Source organism: Carassius gibelio, chromosome B3 (genome assembly GCF_023724105.1).
Source record: "Carassius gibelio isolate Cgi1373 ecotype wild population from Czech Republic chromosome B3, carGib1.2-hapl.c, whole genome shotgun sequence".
In the NCBI taxonomy this organism is placed as follows: domain Eukaryota; kingdom Metazoa; phylum Chordata; class Actinopteri; order Cypriniformes; family Cyprinidae; genus Carassius; species Carassius gibelio.
The window spans coordinates 6906951-6931417 of NC_068398.1; the positions used below are offsets into that span (position 1 = coordinate 6906951).

General features: G+C 36.2%; 1 protein-coding gene across 2 annotated transcripts; it reads right to left on the reverse strand.

Moving 5' to 3' along the window:
• Positions 1-233: 233 nt before the first annotated feature.
• LOC127952439 (hepatic leukemia factor) lies at positions 234-14519 on the reverse strand. Of its 2 annotated transcripts, none has more exons than XM_052550885.1 (4): positions 14206-14519; positions 12092-12448; positions 5171-5382; positions 234-4289 (listed from the first exon to the last, which is right to left on the reverse strand). In XM_052550885.1, the coding sequence occupies exons 1-4, from the start codon at positions 14318-14320 to the stop codon at positions 4074-4076; spliced, it is 900 nt and encodes a 299-aa protein (XP_052406845.1). In that variant the 5' UTR covers positions 14321-14519; the 3' UTR covers positions 234-4073. The 2 variants fall into 2 exon arrangements, with proteins under 2 accessions (XP_052406845.1, XP_052406844.1); XM_052550884.1 differs by having other exon boundaries at positions 14200-14518.
• Between the last annotated feature and the right edge of the window lie 9948 nt (positions 14520-24467).

Here is a 24467-nt window from a genome sequence, read left to right on the forward strand (position 1 = left end):
CTAATTTATGTACTCAAATAATGTTTTGGAGTGATTTATCAGTGCATGTTATTCCTATAAGAATTGTTATTATTATTATTATTATTATTATTATTTTAATCAAAATGTAACAACATACCCTGATTTCAATAATTCCTGATTGTTTTGTTTATTCATTTTCTAAAAGCATGGAACATATAGGCTAATGTCTAGAATTCAGACGAACCAAGTTATGAAAAAAGACAATCACAGACTTTGAGAGAAAAACTGAAGTCTTTATTGGACACTAAATGTACAGAGAAACAAGGAGTCAAAAGGTGGCAGCATTCTGCTTCATTCGCGTGACACACAAGCTCAAACATCTCCAGTCTCTCTCATAGACTGTCTGCAGGTGTTGCCTTCAATACGGCGGTTTTATTTCTATTCGAGATGAACCGTCTGAGTTTGTGTCGAATAAGGGGTGGATTTTGGGGTCAGTCTGATTGGAGCAGCGCGCGAGCCCTTTCCACGCGGGTCCGATCCGGTCCAAGTAATATAAGCTTTAAAATGTGTCTGGAATCGTGTGTGGTAATTCAAGGCACTGGACTAAACAGGTTCAATATTGTTATAGGTTCCTTTCAACGACTGAGGTAGTGAGTTTTACCAAAGAAAGTCAATTCACAAAATCTCACTGCTGTGTCCCAGAAAACAGGGAATAGACTACTGCCAAAAATGAATTTATAAGATGATGCATATGGCCTTTAAAGTAAGATGATTTGCTATGTGGGCTAATCAAACTGTCCTGGGGTGAGTTTCCCAAAAGCATAGTTGCTAACTAAGTTAGCAACTTTGTTTGTTGCAATACAATTACCCATTGCCAACCAAGTTGCTAACAGGTTAGCAACTATATGCTTTTGGGAAACGCACCCCAGCTCGAGATGTATCTGGTCTGACGCTGCTTTCACGTGCTATTGTAAATGTCTTATTTCTGAAGTTGGGTAAAAACTAATTAATCGAGTTCAGCTGCTTTTATGTCGAAAGAAATTGATTATTATGGTGTACTGCTTAAGAAAATCTTGTAAAAGCCTAAATGTATTCGATATTTTAAAAATACCCAACATATTATGAATAAAATCTGGTTTGTTTACAATCCTCAATATCGAGATTATAAGATTGCTACTTTGTTCTTAAATTTAAGAGAAATATGATGCTTTCGCTGTGTAAAATACATAATACACACCAATTTGTTATACGTCAATATGGAGGTAAGGAATGCGGCCATATTTAATTACTTTTTTCAGCGTAAATTCGCGGGCGAAATCCAGTCATTCGTGATAGCGAAAACGTTTATTTACTAGTTGGTTAGGCTACATGTATGCTATGATTTCTGTGTGAGCAATGCTTTAGCCTGTATGTTACTTGACAATTGAAAATGGATATTTCGCGCGTGCGAAATCTCGTTAATGTTCCAACCATTACTTTTTTCCTCCGCCATGTTTAAAATGATTCAATCATGAATACAACCTGATACGCAGTCCAATTTGCTTATATTTACGGTAATTTTGATAGCACATGAAGGAACCATAAATGGTGGCCTAGGAGTCAAACCTATTTAACCTGAGATTACTTTCTTGTCTAACAAGGAGAGGAAACAGATTGGTGAAAGGCTGAAAACTGGGTTGGGCTGTCCTCACGCCCTCAGGGAGGTATTTCCGGGGGTCATTATTCACGAGAAGGGGTTTGGCTTAATCCTCGATTTATTTCAGTTTTGCACAGATAGAAACAGTCTACACAAGGCTTTATACACGCATCTCACATCTGCATTTATGCAACAAACAAACAGACACAAGGAATAAAATCAAGGGAAATTAAATGAAACATTCCTGCCCCATCAATCGTCGATAATACAAATCTGTGCACCTCTCAACTTTGGCCTGAACTGGGGCAGACGAGGACTTTAAAAAGGTAACCAGCGCATCAAACCCAACTTCTGACCTTTGATCAGAAGTTCTGGATTTAAACCCTGTAACTTCTAATAGAATAAACAGAATAAAAACTGATCTCAGAAACTCTTACGAAACATTGCACTCAAACCCCTTCGACAGCAAGACTTTTCTAACATTCAACCAAGCGAAATCTCTCAGAGCCGCCGCACTTAACATTCAATATCAACACTCTGCCGACTCCATTATAGAGACCAAAAAAGCATAGCCTTTAGATTTCCATTCAAAGAACCAATAGCAATACTGTAAAATGCTCTGTAATGAAACACAGCATTAAGAGTGTGAGATAAGACTGAGGAATTGCAGCTCCTCTCGATAGGAAAAAAACTACTGATGTACAGAACACAGCTATAAATATAAGTTATATATTTCATTTTTATCAGGAGTTATGGTTCGAGGTCCGGCTGCTAGCGTTCCCTGAGACAGAATACTAAAGGCTATTTGAATATGAGGGTGCAGAAGGTTTTTAATGCCCAAAATAGAGGAAATGATGGCGGGTTTCGCATTAACTCCCAGTTATATTCTTTATAATATATCAAAACACTATGTCACTTAGCTCTGAATAATAGATATATATGTAAGCTATCATATATTTCTGGTTTTGTTGTGCCTTGAAAATATTCAGACGGTATTATATAGGAAAAATACTGTACAAAAAAGCAACTTAGAATAGATTTCATATATATATATATATATATATATATATATATATATATATATATCAACTCTGTTTTATCAATAAATCTGTGTGCTGTATCTTTTGGTCTGCAGTAAACAAACTGATTTCAACCACAGTATTTGAGACAACACCGTCCTGCTCAACGAACGCCTCAAAACCTCTTAAAACACATTCATTACAGTCATACACCCGACAGAAACGCGAAGCTACGAAACTAAAAGAAAGAAAATAAATCACTACAAATATCTGCTAGTGCAGACAAATATTCTAATGCATGCTCTGGGTAAAAAAACAAAAACAAATAAAAATAAAAAGACAGGATAGAATAATCATCTATCCTAAAAAAGAAGGGAAAAAAAGAAAATAAAAAGACCCATTTACAATTAGATTCAGGCCGCAGCTCTGAAACAAAAGTCATGCTGAAATATCCAATGAAACATTAAACAATCAGGAAAAATTACTATACAGCCATAACAATAAGAACAGCTACAACAATAGTAGTAATTAACAACTGAATATTTTTGAAAAAAAATTATTCCATTCAAAAAAACAAAAACAACAAAAGTCCATAAATATATCAGGCAGATTATAGTGTAGGTAGAAACATTGCACCAGATCAGATTGTGAAACACGCATTAGTGCAGGGAGTTAGAGCGAGACAGAAAGCATTTTTGGAGGGAAAGTTTCGAAGGGAAAGTTTCCGCACTTCAGCGGAAATGATGGCGCTATGGTACAGGCTAGCTTACATTTCATGTGTTTTGCCCTCTGAAGAGATTCAGGCTTATTGCTCCATGGACAATGTGGGAAAGACGCCAAAAACTACGCTGGTGTTGGTTTAAAAGAAATGGTCAAATAAAACAGACAAAACACACAGAACAGGAAAAGAACAAAACAAACATCATGTTCTGATGCTAGCTAGTGTTTTACACACTTCACAGAACGAAAGGTGTCGGTGCGTTACAGCTATTCAACTAAAATACATTAATATACACAAAAAGAAGCTCGGGCAACAGGAAGTGGGTGGAGCCTCTGGGAAAAGGGGGTGGGGTCGAGCGGTTGATTGACAGACAGGAGGGGGAGCGTCGAGGAAAATAAGTCTGTGTTACAGGTGTACAAAACACTCCAGAGAAAACCATTTCCAGACAAACGATCCATCGTTGGTGAAGGAATAAACGGACGTATGGAACAAATGAAAGGAAAGCGAGAGAAGTGAATGTGTGAAACTACACAAGAGGAAAAACACACGCATGAAATACAAAATCAACTAAAGAATGCAAACTGGGTTTGTAAAGAGAAAAGTGAAAAGAGAAACGTGAAAAAAAGGAGAGGAGAATTTGTCGCCTCTTAAAGAGGCACGCAGAAGTCCCTTGGGGTTGGTGGTGGGCGAGGGGCGTTTGTGGAGGTGGGCGGGGTTTGTGTGGGGTGGGAGGGGCTCACAGAGGGCCGTGTCGCGCCTCGTATTTGGCCAGAATGTTCTTACAGCGGCCGAGTTCCTTCCGCAGGTCGGCCACTTCCTGTCTGAGCGCCGTGTTTTCTTTCTCCAGGAATCCCGCGCGGATGGCGATCTGGTTCTCTTTCAGCCGACGAGCGTCCCGGGAGCGTTTGGCTGCGAAGTTGTTCTTTCTGCGCCGTGCCCAGTATCTGTCGTCCTGTGTGGAGATGGAGAGAGAGAAACAAGTGAAAAACCAGTTATTCATTTTGTTATTAATATTAATTTTTAGTGTTCATTTTGACAGCAAATTTTGATTTAGTTTTAGTCGACATGCCATTTAGTTTTAGTCATCTGAATTGTTTTAGTTTCAGTCTAGTTTTAGTCGACTAAATATCATACAATTTTAGTTGACTTAATTTGAAGTAGATTTAGGTGACTAAAATCTAAAGGGTTTATTTAAATTGTAATGCATTATTTTTTTTTTTTTTTTTTCTGTTTTGTTTATTTTAGTACATTAGTTTAAGCTAAAGCTTCTAAACGAAATGAAATAAAATACGTTTTTTATTTTTAAATTGACATATTTTTTTATATTTATTTGCTATGTTATAGATTTGTTTTTTAATTTCAGTTAACATTTATGTTATTCCAATTAATGAAGAATATTTTTATGATTATATTTTTTATTTTTTACGCACAGCGTCACATTTTCCTGCGGTTAGATCAGGACGCTACAATGTACTTAAGACATTGAGACTGAGTCCGACTGTTTATCTTCCCAAATTGTCCTTCTTTAACATTTCCATCTCGTTTTTATTCGTTAACAGAAATTAGATTATATTTTAGTTTTTTGTCTTTGTCATTAAAAACTGTTTTTTTTTTTTATATTGTTATTGTCTCGTTTTCATCGATAAGAAAAAGTTGTTCACGAAAATTATGACACAAATAATCCTTCAACGAAATGAACACTATTGTTTGAAATTTCCGATGGTGACAAAATTGTATTAAATATTCTATTCCGTAAAAAAACAGTCACATGACTCATGACGAACTCTCTGATTGGATGCTCTCTGTGCGTCATGCTTCGCTGTTTATGTTTACCTTCAGGTCATCTGGAATGAAGACCTTGCGCGCCTTCTTGATCATAGGCTGTGGCTTCAGCTCCTCTGCTGAGAATTTGCGCTTGCGTGGGTCGAATATTTCTTGTCCCGGGACGCTGGAGAGGGCGAGGTCGGCGGGGTCGGGTTCGTACCTGACCGGAACCTGGATGGAGTCTGGATCTATGGGACTGGGTGTGTCACGCGAAGGGAGAACTGAGGGAGAAAGACAGAGACAGAGAGGAGAGAAAACCAATCAGGGTTTGTTTAAACATGTCGATTAACATTATAGAAAGGAAACTTGCTCAGCAAGAAAAAAAAGTAGCATAATCAAAACGTTAACATTAATATAAATGCTTATTAGACTAGAGAAATGTATTTTAAAAAGTAAATCCTGTTGATTTTTGGTTATGTGCAACACCAAAGGACACATGAACCCCCCTTATAGACACACATATTTACAAATATTTTATATGTTTTGATTCAAATTATCATAATACCTGAATAAGTAATACTGATGAATAAAATAAATAAATGTAAAAAAAAAAAAATTATATATATTAGTTTTATAGTTGTTTATCACTACTAAGTAACCATTATAATAAAAATAAGAATATTTATATATGTTTATAACTAACAATATATATCATTATAATAACTATAATACAATTTATTATATATTATGAAAATAAATTATTATTTATATTTTTTTATTAATATTTTATAATTGTTTTATAGTATAATTTATAACACCAATAAATAATATGAATATTAATGTTATAAATAAAGTTTTATGATTTATATAATTGTATTTTTATATATTATTTATATGTATTGTATATTGTTTTTATTATTAGTTGATGTCTTATTATATAATTTGAACTACAAGATGGTAATATGATTTATAATGATTTTATAAATACAGTTCATTTACTTTTATATACTATTACACATAATAACACAAGTTTAACTGCATGTGAAGCAGACAATCTGAATCACACAACCAGATTATACAATAAAACTCAAAAGCTGTTTGTCCTTCATGAGCAGCGTGAGAGTGAGAAGCTGTACAGAAACACACAGCAGGGGTCAGAGGTCACAGCTGAAAGAAATGGGAGGTTTTTTCAGAACCCAGATTGCTGTTTAAGCTTGACAAAGGTCTTTCTCTATCTCTCTGTGTGTGTGTGTGTGTGTGTGTGTGTCCCTGCCAGATTACAAACAAGTAGACAGTAACTCATGAACTACTCTATCGAAACTGACCCGATCAAGACGAAAGTGCGATGTAATGATAATATCTTTACTGCCTTTAAAAGATAATATTATGCATGTTCATGCTTATGAGACAAAATCCTATAATAATATTAATAATAATAATAATAATAACAACAACAAAAGTAACAGCCTTATTAATAATAATATTTATATGGTATTATAGAGTATAATAATAAGTGACTGTTTAGGGTCTACTAGTAGGATAAGAAATATTCAAGAAAATACATGGTATATAAGAATAAATTCATAATAAATATTACTATAAATCAATAATAATAATACATATTAAGTAATATAACCTCTAATAAAACATATAATAACATATTTATTATGCATTAAATATAATACTATTCTAGCGGAGCGCTGACGCAGTGAAAGCATTTGAGAGTGTTCAGGGGTGTGACCGTGACCGTCCCATGAACCCCGGCCCCTTCACTTCCTCAAACACACACACACACACACAGAAGGAAGGAAGGGAGGTGTCTGTGTCTTTGGGGAAGTGGACGGCTGCAGGAACAAATCCCCCTAACAAGCTCTATTTTAACCTGTGATGAGAGCAGTGATAGAGCGCTGAGCAGCTGTTAATGTCTTCGACTCAGAACGTCACCGTATTTGACAAACAGATACTGTTATCTGTACAGAAACACCTCAAAACACACCAAAAAGAGACGTGTAAATATATGTGTAGTACATGCACATTTAATGAAATTAAAATGAGACCAACGTAGATAATAACAATAAAATAATTGTTATTGATAATATTATAAATAATAATACTAATAAAATTAAATACAGTACACAATGTCTCTATCCAAATAAAAAACAAATATAATGCAATAAAATATGAAAACAAAGTGACTTGTGACAAAGTGTCCAATAATTATAATATTTAATTTTGAATGCATTATATATATAATATAATAATATATATATACTTTTAGTTAATGTTTCATTCATTTTGTTGCGAGTTTCTTTCACTTTTAGTAGTTTATTTTAGCAGTTAATGTCTATATATATATATATATATATATATATATATATATATATATATATATATATACAAATAAATGAGATGTTGGCTTGCTAACTTGCTAATGCTAGTTTTTTTTTATCAAGGTAATGTATATTTTATTTCAAGCAACAAAAATGCGTTTTAATACATTTTAGTATAATTAAAATTAAAATAACATTTTTACTTTAATTGAATTTTTTTTTATTTTGATGGGTCTCTCTAGTTTTTATCAATTTATCACAAATAATAAAAAATATTAACAGTTTTTATAAATTTTAACTTCAGTTTAATTTGTTATTTCAGTGCATCAAGTTGATTAAAATGAGGAATGTTTGCAACTTGGCAACAACCAGAAATAGATCAAAGTTGATTTATTTTAGTTCATCTATAATAACCCTGGAGTCCAAATAAGTTTTTGAGTTCAGTGAGTGTTTTCACTTATTCTAAATTTACATCAAACTCACTAAACATTCTCTGTATTCAGTTTTGTTTAAATGTGTTGTGGAGAGTTTTAGGGAGCAGCAGACTGCAGATAAGAGCCTCTTAGAGGATTCAGTGCGAGGAGCAGCTTCTCATTGGCTGTGTGCTTCTGGACTGTTCCACGGTGCAGGACTTCATCCGATCAGGAATTCTGATCTTTCCTGAAAACACTAAATCCCTCTGAAGCCGCCAGCAGCGAGGAAGAGCTTCGGGAAGCCTGCTTTGTTTAGAACCTTTTTTATTTGAAAATATTTTAAATAAAAATAAAAACAAAAATTGCGTAATGATGCTGAAAATACTTTGATGGCATGAATAAATTACGTTTTACAATATATTGATATAGAAAAAAATCTTTTTAATAGTGATAATATCTCACAATTTTACAAGTTTTACTGTATTTGTAATCATATAAATGTAGCCTTGGTGAGCAGAAGAGATTTTTGGAGGTGTCAGGACATTGTTTTTATTTATTTATTTATTTTTTATTATTGTTTTTAACTTTTATTTTATAAAATGTTTTAATTCACTAACTTGTTCATTCACATCCATATGTAATAATAAAAAAAGAATATATAATATTTTAATTAAATGTAATACATATATTGAAAATGCCAAAATATATTAGATACATATAATATTAAATAATACATTACATATAATTTATCACACAATACATTTTAAGAAATATTTAATATTATAAAATATAAAATATTTGTATTAAGTTCTCTGAAAACAATGTGGAAAAAATGTATAAACGTTGCTTAATTTAGTAAGATTATTTAATTAACATATAATTACATTTTCATTTTATGAACCATGGTTGAAGAACTATTAAATCGCATAACAAATCATAATATATCAAATATATAATATTAAATACATAGAGTATTACATAAAATAATATAAATTAAAATGTTTACATTTAATATTGAAAAATACGAAATATTCTTATTAAGTTCTCTGAAAATAAATTAGAAAGAAAAGTTAAAAAACTTTATTTATGTTGATTATTTAATTAATTATTTTATAAACCATAGTGGAAGAATAGTTCATGTATTAATATTTCTTAAATAATTTATTAAATTATTAATATGTGAATATATTTTAATAAATATAAAATACATATATTATTAAATAATATATTTTAATACAAATATTATTGTATTAAAATAATCTGAATATAAAGTATATTCAATATTACATTAATATTATTAAATTAATACTAATATTGCACAAAATTTTCTTAAGTTCAATCAAGAATAAAATAATAATAATAATAATAATAATAATAATAAAAACAAGTTTGGATGGCTCTTCATTTGCAATATTTATATTAAAGAATAATTAGACAAAATTAATTGTGCCATTTAATTACTGGGAATTGCAATCCAGTCAATTTCTTTCTAAAATAAACTCTGAATTTTGCTCAAGCCTGCAAAACAACAGTAGGTGACTGCAGCCTACATCCCAAAACACAAGCTCTGTAGTGAAAACACTTTTATCTCTGTTTCCCTCAGGAAAAGCGTGTGTTTTCGGCTCAAGCGCACGTGAATCGGCACGACGCAGGCAATGTGAGTCTCATTGAGAACATACTGTACTTCTGCTCGAGAAACACACACACGGGTGGGAGGGGCGGGGCGTGTCAGCGAGCGAGGGGCGGGGCCTAATCAGACCGCTGGAAAGGAATGGGAGGGGCGTGTCATTCGCTCTCTCTGTGGCACACGCGGACGCAAGTGTTGATCACATGGACGCGCACGCTGCTTTGAGAACGCGCTGGTTTCACGTGAGCCGAAATGTGCAGAACAGAGCCTGAACTGTCCATCAAGACAGAAAACACACACACACACATGTAAATGCGCATGCAAAACCGCGGTCAGACGCTTTAACAGCATCGCTTGTGTTCCTAACTAATATATTTCAAGACTATAAACCGAGAATTATAGAGACATTATAGAGACTCTTCTGTCTCTGTAAGCAGGCAGAGGGTTACTGTACACACTCTACACTTTTATTCCCTTGAAGTGGCTATAAAGTCTGCAGGTTGTTGCAAATCCTGGCAGATTTATATTCTCAACTGCTTTCAGATGCATCAGAGGATGAGTCTGCTGTCAAAACATGCCTGGTTCAATATTTCACCCAATCAGAATAAGGAGATAGAAATGTCATTGATATTTATACACATGATATAGAACCTTATAAAAAAAGAAAAAAAAAAAAGTTTGCAATGACATTTACAAATATGATTTAATTTATGCATGTAATTAAATAGAACAATATTTTTTTTTCAGAATGAATTTATTCAGAATGCCATATATGTTATATATTAAATAAATACATTTAAATACAAAAAAAACATATTTTTTACATTTTAATAAATTTTTACATTTAAATAAAACAACTACTATTTTTTATATTAAACATAAAAATATTTGTAATATTTTAAATAAAAAATAACACAATATATATGTTTTTATATATAAATATATATATATGTGTTATATATATATATATATATGTGTTATATATATATATATATATATATATATATATATATATATATATATATATATATAATAAATTCTTATCAAGTTTTTAAAAAAGTTTTGATGGCCTTTGAGATTATTCATTTCACTTTATTTTTAATCAATAAAAGAAGATTTTATAAACCCTTACACTAAAATATATTAAACTGTCAACTTGTCTCTTAACATCAAAAATGTCAATAAAATGTTATAGAAATATATTCCTCATATGTGAATAAATTAATCTCCTGAAACTTGTCGAAACGATGTTTCACTATTATATTATAATATATTATTACAAATTATATAATGTAAATTAGTGATAATTAATTATATCAATTTGTAAATAAAAGAAACAGACTTGTTAGGATTTTTCTGAAAAGAACATAAATAAATAATAATAAATTATTGTAATTGCATATTATTTATATTCCTTGGTAGAATTTACTGTGCATTTAATTGATGTTAATTTATGTTTGCTCGCATATTTATTTATTAATTAAAACTGTTTAAAAGGTTTCATTGTAATTCAGTAATGGGAATTCAGGGTGAAATTGTGCTTAATTATTATTGTTGCAATACAAAAAATGGTAATGTCATGAAAATATGCTTGATTTTCTTCATGCATAATACTATTATTTTTACTCGTTTTGATTTTGGAGATTAAATGGACCGTGCTTTGTAGGATTTACACAAATGATCTCCATTTATGTATGCTGGAGTGTGTTGTGTTTGTTTGTCATTGCTCATCCATGCGTGTTTAAATATAACATCCATAAACTATCTGCTGTAGTTTGGTGTGTAACAGGATGAATGTCACATTCATTCCTCTCACATTAGCCATAAAACATACATGATTTAATGCACTAACTGCATTTACGCAAATTAAAGGCGTAACGCATGTTGTCGGAAATTTGTCACGACAGGTTTAATGGCTTTCAAAGCGTGTGAAGTATGTGTGAAAGTCAGTGGTTCATGAAGGCATGTCTGATCAGTGTGACGGGTGACTCTGACGGCTCCTCCTGAGCTGTCAGTCACGTCTGGGCAGAACTAAACGCTGTGATGCATACGAACGCACTAGTGCAGCAAACACCATCACTATTTATTTGTTTCACATGACCTGTACCATGTGCATGTGCAAACCATCTATGGCTTTTCTTACAAAATCTGCAAAACAGGCTTCGATTGATCTGAAAGGTGGCAGAGATAAAGCTTCCAACACAGCTGCGAGTGAACATGATCCTCAAACACCTGACCACATGGACTTCAGCCAAACACACAGTAGTCGCCGCTGAGCGAAGTCCAAGGAATCTGACGGACGCTTGAAAACTCCACGACAGACGCTTCAGGTTTGGATTATAACACTGTTGAATCTATAAAGCTCTACAGAGGTCAGACAACACTGATGATTAACCAAAGCGACATGCAGAAGATGATAAACAAGTAATGGTTCTTTATTTGCACCGATGATTCCATGAAGAACCTGTTCATTCCACCGAGGGTTCTGAAGATTCTAAATATGTTCTAAATACAGTTTTCGGAACTGTCCACTCAAAGGTTCTTTTTGGAACCAGAAATGGATCTTCTATGGAAAAGCCGCTTTGTTTAAGAGTGTAGGTGAACAGAAACAGATGGGTACCTGCTCTGCTGGGACTCTGGAGGCAGTTCTGGCCCCCGATGCCGGAGTGAACGGACGTGGCTGTCCGGTTACTGAGATCCACCACCGAAGGCGTGGGCGGGGCGGAGGGCGGCTGCTGCGGCGGCTGCTGCTGCAGGGGCTGCTGGGAAGGCTGGCTCTGCTCGCTCCCAGGGTTGGCGGGAATATTGTTCTCCAACAGAAACTCCTCTAAATCCATATACTCCAGCTGGAAGTTGTCGCCATCATATGACAGGGTCTTGTCCCACAGGGTCGGGCCCAAGAAGGCAGACTGAGGAGTGTTGATGGCATTTCCATCCTCTTCCAACTTCTTCTCCTTCTCTTTCTCTTTCCCAAACCCTGGAGGAACAAGATGGAGGCGTTATAGTCACTGTCCGGCTAAAACATTATCACTTTGTAACCGTTCATGTGTATATGTGTTGTGATGCATGCCGAATTTAATGAAAACATTGCAGTATTCAAGTCATTTTTCACTGTCATTTCACTGGAAATGTGCTTAATTGACATATTAAAAATATTCCTTATCTTTTTTTATGCAAAATATTATTTATTACACCTTTGTGTTGTCCCAAATCTGCATATATATATAATTGTAATAAAGTAATAAGACTTTGGGGTTAAAATAATTACTGCATGCTTAAAAGTCATAATTTTGCTATGCAAACATACTCATTATAATATGCTTTATCTTGTTAATACAAAATGGTGTTATATATTACACATCTGTGTTGTTCCAAGACTCAATTTATGATGATTTGAATAAATAAATTACTTTATTAAAATAATTTTACACTGTAATGCAAATAATGAGAATTTTGGGGTAAAAATGGGCTTGTTTTCCTTAATTTAACAATGAAAAAATATTTTTTTTAATGGAAATTGTTATTTTGTATTATTTATTACTTATTTATGTTGTCCCAAACTAACAGTTCATTTATACAGATTTTAATAACAAAAAAAGTTTTGCAGTAATGAAAATTTAGGTTGAAAATGTAAATTTCACAATGCAAAAACTCTTTATGAAAATATGCTTCCTCATGCAAAATATTTTATTTATTTTTCCCCCAAAAGGCTTTGACTTTCATTTTCACTAAAGAAGGAATTTTGAGCTTTACTCAAGACACTTATTTTTCATATAACAAAAGTTGCAGCCCAAGTTCCTTAAAAAAAAAGCACCACAGAAGTATCAACATTTGATTCAGTTGAAATCATTTTACGCAGCTTTTTACAACACGCACTGTTCCAACGCATCTTAAAAGTGGCCCATAACACGTTATTGCACTCTGTTCAAGCTCTTCTGAACTCATATGACAGCGCAGGCTCTTATGCTTTTTGTGATTTTGTGCTCAACGCGGGAAACAAATGGCTATTTCTCAGCACTTCTCCAGAGAAGATAGAAAATACAGTTTTACGAAGAATGACATGAGAGTGAAGAAACCGGGTGATCCAAAAACGCAACCAAATAAACATTTATTTTGCAAACTGGAGAAAACAAAAAACAGCATGCATATGTTATATCTTGACAATGCACGACCTTCATAGGGCATCCAAAGATAAAACAGACTTTTATTTACACTGTAAACGTGTGATGAGGATTGAGGACAATCAGAGCCTCTCAGTAGCGCCCTCTATAGGAAACTATAAGCACAAATCATCTCCATTGCGTGCGAACTTCATTATCCAAATAAAGTCAGTATCAGTTGAGCAGACTCTGCTTATTCATTCTCTATGTGAGTAAAAGCTTTATAAACAGTAAAATACGCGTGTTTTAAGCAGGTAACATCATGCATTCCGGCTAAATTCACTGCGCAAAGGATCTGCGTTTGCGCGTAAAATGAATACATTACACTGCAATGCAATGCAAATATCAACATAAATATGATAATACATATAAATAAACATCTAAAATCACACCATAATTCAAATCAGTTATACATGACAGCATGCATGCATGAGCAGGTACTGAAAAACACCGTGACGTGATGCGCGTTTACGCGCAGATTATAATGAAAGCAAAGCGCGCACCGCGCCTGACACCCAACAGCTGATGCAGAAGACTATTTAAACTTTCCAAAGCAACATCCACATACCTTTACCTTCGTCGTGGTGGAAGGGCAGCTTCATGGGGTTCTCCAGCAGGGATTTCAGGACGCCGTGGGTCGGAGGTAGGAAAGTTGGGTTTATAGAAAGAGGTCGAGACATCTTCTCCATCGCGTAAAGGAGAGATCAGTCTTCCTGAAGAAACGGAATTAAAAAGCCAATTTATAAAGAAGAGAGCTCTGCAGTGGGGTGTCGGAATAGAGTCCTCAGCCCGTGCGCACTGGAGAGCGGCGGCTGCTCTGTTCTCGCGCGTCCGTGAGCTCGGCTGGCTTCAGCGCAAAAGCGCAACTGATTCGCAATTCCATGTGCGAAGACTGACGTCCGTGACGTCAATGGACAGGCCAAGCTGTTGAATTGAGCCCCGACCAATGAGAGTGCGGGGGCGTGTTCTTCCATCATGGCTCGATATATTGTTGCACGTTCTCGATTTCATTCTTTTTGCGTTTCAAGATTATTACATTGTAACCACTGCAAATGTATTAACCCCGTGCTGTTTTTAATATCAATAAAAGAATGCGAGAGGAAACAAATATTATAACAAAACATTGTTATTTTAGTATTATTTTTATACTACTATAGATTATGTGTATGTATAGTAATATTTTAATTCACTTTCATTTATATATTTTCTGTTTTAATGTTTAGCAATTTTTTTTGACTTTTTTATCATTATTATTATTATTATTAAATATTACTTATTAATTATTTATATTTAATTTGTTTTAGTTCATTTTAGCTTTTATTTATTTCCATTTGGTAATTTCAGTGATTTGACTGAAACTCAGTTTATCATGGCCATTTTTTTATATTAATATTACATTGAGTAATATTAATAATCAATATAACATTTATGTAATGATATTTATCTAGTTTTATGTCAGTCAACAACCATGCTTTTAGTTTTGGTTAACAATAACAAAACTCTTCCAAACCTAGCGATCTGGAGCTCTCTACAGAAGCAGAAGCTGCCTGTTGCCTTACAATGCTGCCTATAGGCAGCTCACTGTGGTTTTGAAGGACAGCTATAGAATGCTTTGTTGAACAACAATTAGAAAGCATATGGGATCACACTCTGAAAAAAAAAATAAACAAAGTTGACCTGAATGCATTGGTTTATATTAAGCCCTCCCGCATTCGACCGTCCCTAAACACAAAATCCTCTTCTTGGAATGGCCAGTGCTCCCTGACTACACAGTAACAGGCAGTGCTAGTAACCAGCAGTCAGCAGAAAGAGAACACGCATGCATGTGATTGGTGGAGAGTTGCGTGCGCGGAACGGAACATCCAATCACAGCGAAGCCGGTGCGCAATGCGCTGACTTTAGGAACATCTGGGCAGCGTTCAGCCCTCGGCTGGAACTGACCTACTTTTGTCCAATAGCAGCAGCCAGTCGGTAATTCCGGTGAGATCAGTACGGGCCACGGCACATTGAATGTCATGTGTTCGCGGTCCCCGGTACAGTGAGTCAGTGAAAGCAGTTCCAGCTCTGACTTCACGTCTGCACATTTACACTGATGAGCACAACACCAGAGCTCTTGTGGAAGTCAGCTTTCGTCGCCTATTGAGTCCCTAGATATAAAGGTGCAATTATACAGTCGAAGGTGAGCGCTTTGAAATGAGGTAGTTATCTACTGTCATGCAAGTCCCCAAAATTCACCAGCGGCTACTTCGTGAGCGCGCAGGGGTTGTGCGCGTGCACCGGCAGGTGCGTGAGACGGAGCGTGCGACAGAGTGCGCATGTGTCATGCTTAGTAACCGCGGTTGCCACAGCAAAGGACTGTTGTGACGACGCGAGCACAAAAGTAGGACACACACACACACACACTATCTATCTATCTATCTATCTATCTATCTATCTATCTATCTATCTATCTATCTATCTATCTATCTATCTATCTATCTATCTATCTATCTATCCATCCATCCAAATCGGATTCTCCAATGTGAGGTCTTGATAGATTCTATTCTATTCTATTCTATTCTATTCTATTCTATTCTATTCTATTCTATCATCAAATTGGTTGGGTCGCTGACTCGCACAGATTTAATGATGATGCTCGTGGGGTAACAGTGGCACAGATGGTGGATCTCATCTGTTCCCTGTCCTGAGAGATAAATTAGGAATGCGGAGAAAACTCACTCGCTGCTGAGACTGATGTTTCAGTGAGGTGTCACCTGCATTCCCTCCTGTCTCAGAGAGTATAGCCGACGAAACGACAGATTTCACAATTAAAGAGATGCGCCAGTCTGATAAAAGTCCAATGAAATACAGTGGCCTAGGGTTGTATCACAACCAACGTCTAAATATAGCGAGATTCACTGACGGGCGTCTGTGCCAAATGAAAGGAAGCTTGTTAGGATGCTGTGTTGTGTTGTTTTGTGTTGGGCCCACTCACTCCACCCACAGGTGCACGACCCTCCGGCTGGAGCAAAAGACCCACGGTCACAGCTCCTGTCCTCTCCGCTTTCCTTTCACCCTTCACATCCAGCAGCAGCTACTGTATTCATCCTGTGTGAATCACAGAGGGGGGAGAATGGTAAAAATAGACACATTTCTAGTAGGAGTTATTTGAATTCATTCAAGCTGTGCAGCACATACCACAGATAATAAAAGGATTATTGGCCAAATACATGAATGTTACAAACCATAACTGCAGCAATGCATGCCTGTGTCTTTCTTAGTTGCTAAAATACACAAAACTTTTTTGATTTTTAGAAAGAAATTAGTACTTTTTTTTATTTTTAAGCATGGATGCATTCCCATGATCAGAAGTGACAATAACGAATGTTAAAATGCTACAAAGGATTTAAAATGTATCACAGTTTTGAAAAAAAGCAGGTCAACTGTTCTCAACATTGATAATAAAAATAAATGTTTTGTAAGCAGCAAATCAGCATATCAGAATGATTTCTGAAGGGTCATGTGACATTGAAGACTGTGAAGTAATGATGCTGAAAATTAATCTTTGATCACAGAAATAAATTGCATTTTACAATATATTCACATAGAGAACAGTTATTTTAAATTGTAATAATATTTCAAATTTTTACTGCACTTTTTGATCAAATAAATGCAACCTAAGTGAACATAATATACTTTTTTCAAAAACAAACTTTCAGGAAAGTGGTTAATTTATTTCTAATTAACTATACTATACTTTCAACAAAACTAAACTGACATATAACCATCCTAAATATTTAACAGACCAAGACATTTGGATATTTATTGCATCTTTAAAGTGCTAGAAAGCAGGTCTAACAAAAGATACTTGCTTGTGTAAACTCGATGATCATGTTTCACTCCAGACAATAGAAACATGAGATCACATTATTATCAGTTGAGGAAGAGAAATGGAGATTTTACAGGTACTTCACACTGTCAGTCTGTTTCTTTCCTGTAAAGTCTTTTGTGTGTGATTTCACCGTCACCTTTTTAAATGCATGAAGAGATGCTTTGCCTTTTTCTATCGCATTGTTTATAAAGTACTGCATTTTTAATATCATTGCCTTTCATGTTCAAAATGAATGTACTATATAATAGATGTTTAATTATACAGAAAACCAAACAGTGATGTCTTTCTTGGGGGGGGGGGGTTTCAGATTTCCAGAGAGATGCTTTTAGAAACACCTTGTTTGTGTTTCTTTTCGATGTTTCCTAGTTAAAGCATTTCCTTTATTGAAGCTCTGTGTTTCCTTCAATGAAAGCGGCTTCGTTCTTTGTATTTCTGGTCAGAACCTCCCCTTCGGTTTACAGGTAAAGTCACTCCTACATGATCAATGAACAAAAGCAGCCAATGAGTTTCTACTTCCTACTCGCAAAGACATGTCAAGCATTTAGAAAGAAAATACGAAATGCAGAAACAACGGTCTGTTCTGTCTCCGCTCTGAAAATTCAGTATTTTTAAGCTCGGTAGTTTGTGCTCACGACATTTACTGATGCATTTTCAGATTAATTACTCTCTGTGGTTAGTACTATCACACAAATGAGAGAAAATGATGACACATTATCTGACTAACAGTATAGTTAACCGTTGGAATGACAGGTAACTGTAGTTCGTTTTCATAGGCTGCCCCAGTTTTCTAGGGAAATTTGAAGGAATTTACAGGACTAGCTCATCCAAAAATGAAAATGTACTCGCCGTCAGGCCATCCAAGATGGAGTTGAGTTTGTTTCTTCATCAGATTTGGAGAAATGGAGCATCGCTTGCTCACCAATGGATCCTCTGCAGTGAATGGGTGCCGTCAGAATCCATTGGTGAGCAAGTGATGCTCCATTTCTCCAAATCTGATGAAGAAATAAGCTCATCTCCATCTTGGATGGCCTGAGGGTGATTTGATGTTACTTGAGTGCGTGTCTGTGTGTATTGTAAGCGACTGAGACTCGACTGTAAACAAATGAACTCTTTGTGTTTGTGTGCATCATGTGATTTTTTTTAGACTGGCTATTTCTGCCCGATACTTTATCAGCGTGAAGCATGGGTTTGACAAATACAGTAACTCAACTTTGGAAAAAACGTTCTCAGCTGGGCTAATTGCATGTGTGTGTTCCCATGCAGATGTTGGTTCTGATTGTGTTTCTTATGTGGAGTTGATAGCTTCACGTCTCTCAGGGGACGACAGTGGCAGGGCGGTCACTTCCTGCGAGACGACCGGAGGAACAACAACAACAGGCACATTCTCTGTCTCTCACACACACACACACACACACACAGTCTTCTGTGGAGCGCTACAGTCTCGTAGACGTCAGCGAGCGCTGTAACAGGTGTAACTCTTCCTCTCAGTCGTCTGGAGTCTCTGTGGCAGGCTGTGGAAAGACATGCAGTCAGAGCCAGAGCTGCTGTTATGTAACATAATCCAGCGCTGGCTCCGCTGCGTTCCAGCAGACTCACGCTGAGATAACACACACGAACCTCCACTGATGTTCATCATCAACCTCGTGACTGTCTGTGCACATACAAGAGGAAAATCATACATGACATCTCTTTAATATCTCAGCCGTGTCTCCTGGATAGATCCTCATATTTCTACCGAGAGCTGAGAGGGAGGTTGCAGAGTGAGGGAGCAACTTTTGAACAATATAGGGTTCCTCTAGAACTATAATGATTTTATATATTTTTTTAATAATAATAATAATAATAATTTTACATTAAAATGTATTACACACACACAGTGTGGAAGCTCGAGGCCAGATTGGGAAAGTGGGTTATTTTAGGATTTATTTGTCCTGTTCAGCAGTGGGAACTGAGATCAGAGAGCGGAGAAGACGCAGATAATCCTGATTACAGAGAACATCTGACTGCTACACACACACACACACACACACAGAGAATCTCTCCCTTCTTATGACAAATACCCAGATGATTTCTATCATGCTATATTGATATTTTTTTCTTTACTGTCAGGGTCAGGGTATATTTTAACTGTATAATCATGTGAAGGACATTTAACCATGGTAAAAATAGAGCTACTAAGTGGATTAACAGTCATTCACTCTTTACTTGTGTTCACGTCACTAAACTTAGGCTGCTAAAACTGAATTAGCATACTGCTACTTTTGAAAAATAGCACTGTTTTAGCTGGATAAACACATACACACACACACACACACACACACACACACACACACACACACACACACACACACACATCAGTTCTTCAGTGCCATCATTGATTTAGTCTGTCTGCCGACTGCAGCTAGAAGAAGCACAGTACGTACAAATTCATGATGGATTCATGATGGATTATCTCTCATCTGAGGATAGCGCGTCCAAAACACACAGTGCTGCCAGTTTACAGTGAAAATTGCTGTGAAACTGTACATTACATTCTTTTATTAAAATATAATGTTGTCCCTGTGAAAATGAATTTCTAAGATGGTTTCCCTTTTAATGCTTGAATCAAGCAGTGATACAGATACTAGCTCTATATAGAGAGTGTTTTGTAAAAACAAAATAATAATAAAAAAAAAACTGGTAAAAGACAAGTCTAAATTTATTAAACCTATTACCTAAAATATTCATAAATTTTAATAAATAGTAAATAAAGAACATTGTTTTCTTGCAATGTATTTGTATTAAATATGATTTGGTACTTTATAAATAAACTTGCTCTCACATTTTCCTCACTCTCGTGTCGTTCTGTGTGGCTTTCTATCTTCAGACGTTTAATCAGTTGGTGATGATGTAACTTTTCATAACCTGAAAAATAAAACCCATTTAAGTATAATAACAGTCCATATGTAAGTCTTCTGAAGTCACATGATGCCTTGTGTGATAAACAGAGTAAAAGAGTATTCATTATTTCATGAAAATCTTCCTCACGGCCGTTCTCGTTCACACTTCCACATATTCAAAGGCTGTATTCAGCATTATACGGCCAAAACACTTAATATATGTGTGCATGACACGGATTGTAGAGCTCATTTTCGGGTGACTCATTACTTTAATTTTGGACTCTGTAGGGAGCTCACAAGATCTAAAGCTCTTCACATACGGTGACGTAGTGAGGCTCATGATCACTGTGGATTTCCTTTGGGCTGAACACTGTTTAGTCATAACAGTTCACAGTAAGTTTTCTTCTGTACAATGACTGATTTTCACTACAGGACAGCTCAGCTCTGAACTCAAGGGAGTGAGCGGTTAACCAGCGATTCCCTCAGCTCTCTGGAAGCATCTGATGCCACTGTGCGGCTCAGGGGTCAAATCTTTTAAGAGCTCAAGGTTTGTGCGTTCAAATCCCCTGGAAGAAATCGGAAAGATTTATAATGTTCTGCGGTGAACTGCTGGTGACGTGATTCTCTGTGCTGCACTGCTGCTGCAGCCCTCAGCGCCTCACTGTGTGAAAATCTACTGTGAATAATAATTACTACAATAATAATCGATTACTTATTTCACTGCATTCATACCAAAAAATAAAATAAAAAAAATATATATACATATATATATATATATATATATATATATATATGTGTATGTATGTTTAGAACCTATCAACTAACTAAACACACTACATCCCCCTCCCCCCATTTCATTACCATCATTTCTATTACTTATCAAATTGTCACTGAGTTATTCCTCAAACCAACACTTTAGGGTAAGTTTACCCAAAAGTGAAAATCAGCTCATGTTTAACTTACCCTCAAAGCATCCTAAGTGTATATGACTTTCTTTTTCCAGACGAATCCAATCGGAGCTATATAAAACAGTTTCCTTACTCTTCCAAGTGTTAGAAAGGGAATAGGTGGGTGTTTTTGTTCGACAGTCCAAAAGTAGTCAAATAAAGTATGCACATCCATAATAAAATGTGCCTCACATGGCTCCAGGGGGTAAATAAAGACCTCCTGTAGTGAATTGATGTGTTTTGTATGAAAAATAACCAAATGTAACATATTATGAATACTTTTTTCTTACTTCTGCTGAAAGTTTCGGGGGGATGATGTAAGACGAACGTGCCATGCACGCTTTGAGGGTGAGTAAAACATGGACTAATTTTTATTTTTAGGTGAACTAACCCTTTAAAACTAACTAAATTATTAACTAATAAAATAAAACTCACTCACTCACTGATTTCCAATGGAACAGGGAAAAATAGTGAGTGAGTGAGTGAGAGAGTGAGCGAGTGAGTGAGTGAGTGAGTGAGGGAGTGAGTGAGTGAGTGAGGGAGTGAGTGAGGGAGTGAGTGAGTGAGTGAGTGAGTGAGTGAGTGAGTGAGGGAGTGAGTGAGGGAGTGAGTGAGAGAGTGAGCGAGTGAGTGAGTGAGGGAGTGAGTGAGTGAGTGAGTGAGTGAGTGAGTGAGTGAGTGAGGGAGTGAGGGAGTGAGTGAGTGAGTGAGGGAGTGAGTGAGGGAGGGAGTGAGTGAGTGAGTGAGGGAGTGAGGGAGCGAGGGAGCGAGTGAGGGAGTGAGTGAGTGAGTGAGTGAGTGAGGGAGGAGTGAGTGAGTGAGGGAGCGAGAGAGCGAGTGAGGGAGCGAGTGAGTGAGGGAGTGAGTGAGTGAGTGAGGGAGTGAGTGAGTGAGTGAGTGAGGGAGTGAGTGAGTGAGTGAGTGAGTGAGTGAGTGAGGGAGTGAGTGAGGGAGTGAGTGAGAGAGTGAGCGAGTGAGTGAGTGAGTGAGTGAGTGAGTGAGTGAGTGAGTGAGTGAGGGAGTGAGTGAGTGAGTGAGGGAGTGAGTGAGGGAGGGAGTGAGTGAGTGAGTGAGGGAGTGAGGGAGCGAGGGAGCGAGGGAGCGAGTGAGGGAGTGAGTGAGTGAGTGAGTGAGTGAGTGAGGGAGGAGTGAGTGAGTGAGGGAGCGAGAGAGCGAGTGAGGGAGCGAGTGAGTGAGGGAGGGAGTGAGTGAGTGAGGGAGTGAGTGAGTGAGGGAGCGAGTGAATGAGGGAGTGATGGAGTGAGGGAGTGAGTGAATGAGTGAGTGCAAGTTAGTTTCAGTTAGTTAGAACTGTCATATGTGCTCTGTGTCTGCCCTAAGTTTTGGTGTAAGTCTTTTATTTTGAAGTATTTTTATTTTTTCCCTGTATTTTTTTATTGTGTTTTAGTTCCTGTTCCTTCCTTGCTTGTTTGTTAGCTCCCATGGTTACCCTTGTTTGTTTCTAATAACAGAAATGTTTAAGCTTGATTTCTAGTTTATGGTTTATCAGTTCATGGTAACTAACTTTTTGCTACATCTTTCCATAATACAAATCATCAGTGATCACGATTATTGATAGTTAGATAATCAGCAGGATCTAAATGTCCATGAACATTTCATTCCTGCAGGATAGTAATAAGAAGTTGATATCTCAGTAATTGAGCTCAGCCCATGAGCGCTGCGAGTTTTCCCATCTCTGTGAGAAAAGAGAGATGTGAGAGGAGAGACGGGGAGGTGTGAAATGCCACACGCTCCACTCAGCCAACAACAATCACAGACGGATGATGCCAAGCTGCATTTCCAGTCAATTTCATTAATGTTTCTGCGTGAAAACAGGACTTTTCTTGCTCTGTTTTGCAGCAAAAGTGCTTCATTCTGTAACTTTTAGAAAAGTAATTATTCCTCTATAACTATATAAATACATACATAAATTACATTCTGACAACAGGCATGCTTCACTCCTGAAAAAAAAAATCGTACAGTGTGTGTGTGATTAATCATTTATTTCTGTTAACATTTATTGTATTTCAAGTAACAAAAGTTTGCAGTAAATGAAGAGGTATCATATCAGTCCCAAGTTCGGTATGGAGTACTGCAGGGCTCAGTTCTAGGACCGTTGCTTTTCACCCTGTACATGTTACCCTACCCTCAGAATTAATTGATAGATTATTAAAAAAGGGAGCTCTTTAAAACCACTGACATACCTACCTACCTACCTACCTACCTAAGTAATTAACTAAATGTGTTCTGTTCCAGTAATTTTCCCCTGGATTATTCCCAAAGAGTACACTCAGTAACACACGGCACAGGTGCGTCTCAAGTGTCAGGTGTTGGTTTCCACAATAACCCTGCATCTGCTACTTAGCCAATATATATTTCGTTCTCTCTTGTTGCACACACACATACTGGTTTTGAATAAAATCTCAATCTCCCAGTAGACTTATTCACACCAGACAACGTCTCATTACAATGTTGCCATGGCAATATGTGCACTCAGAAAGATTCCCTATCGAGAAGAAAACAGATCAGGATCGATGGCAAGCAGAGAAAATGAGTCTTTCATCAGGGGCCAACACCAGGGTCTGATTAGTTCCTGATTATTGTCCTTTTCAATGAGCCACAGTGTGTTTAGCTCATGAAAAGATGAGAGAGCGACAGATGTAATTGGGTTTGAAGCAGCGCCTGGTTTCACACCCACTGCGTTTCATTAGAGCTGCTTTGCCGTCAACAGGACTGAAGCGGTTTAATCTACAAATGAAAGACGACTGGAGATCTGCTGTATGACCCATGAGCACCAGAGACACCAGATGAAAGCACATGTAAAGATGATAATAATAACTTTTTGTTCAGCATATGATGAGTCACGGATACTAACAAAGTTGAAGCTACATCCAGAAATCAAATCAGTCACATGTATAAACATTTGCTGAGAGAAGAAAATGGCTTTAGAAATAAATATGTTGTTATATTTTCATATCACTGAACATAAGCCATTCCAGTCCAGTCTGTTATACACATTCAAGCTGATATCTGTGGCTGTTTCTCAGATTTTCACATGCCTTATGTATTATTTATTTATTTTTAATATATTGCACCAGAACTATATAGGAAAAGATAACAGGGTCAGAGATTAACAAGT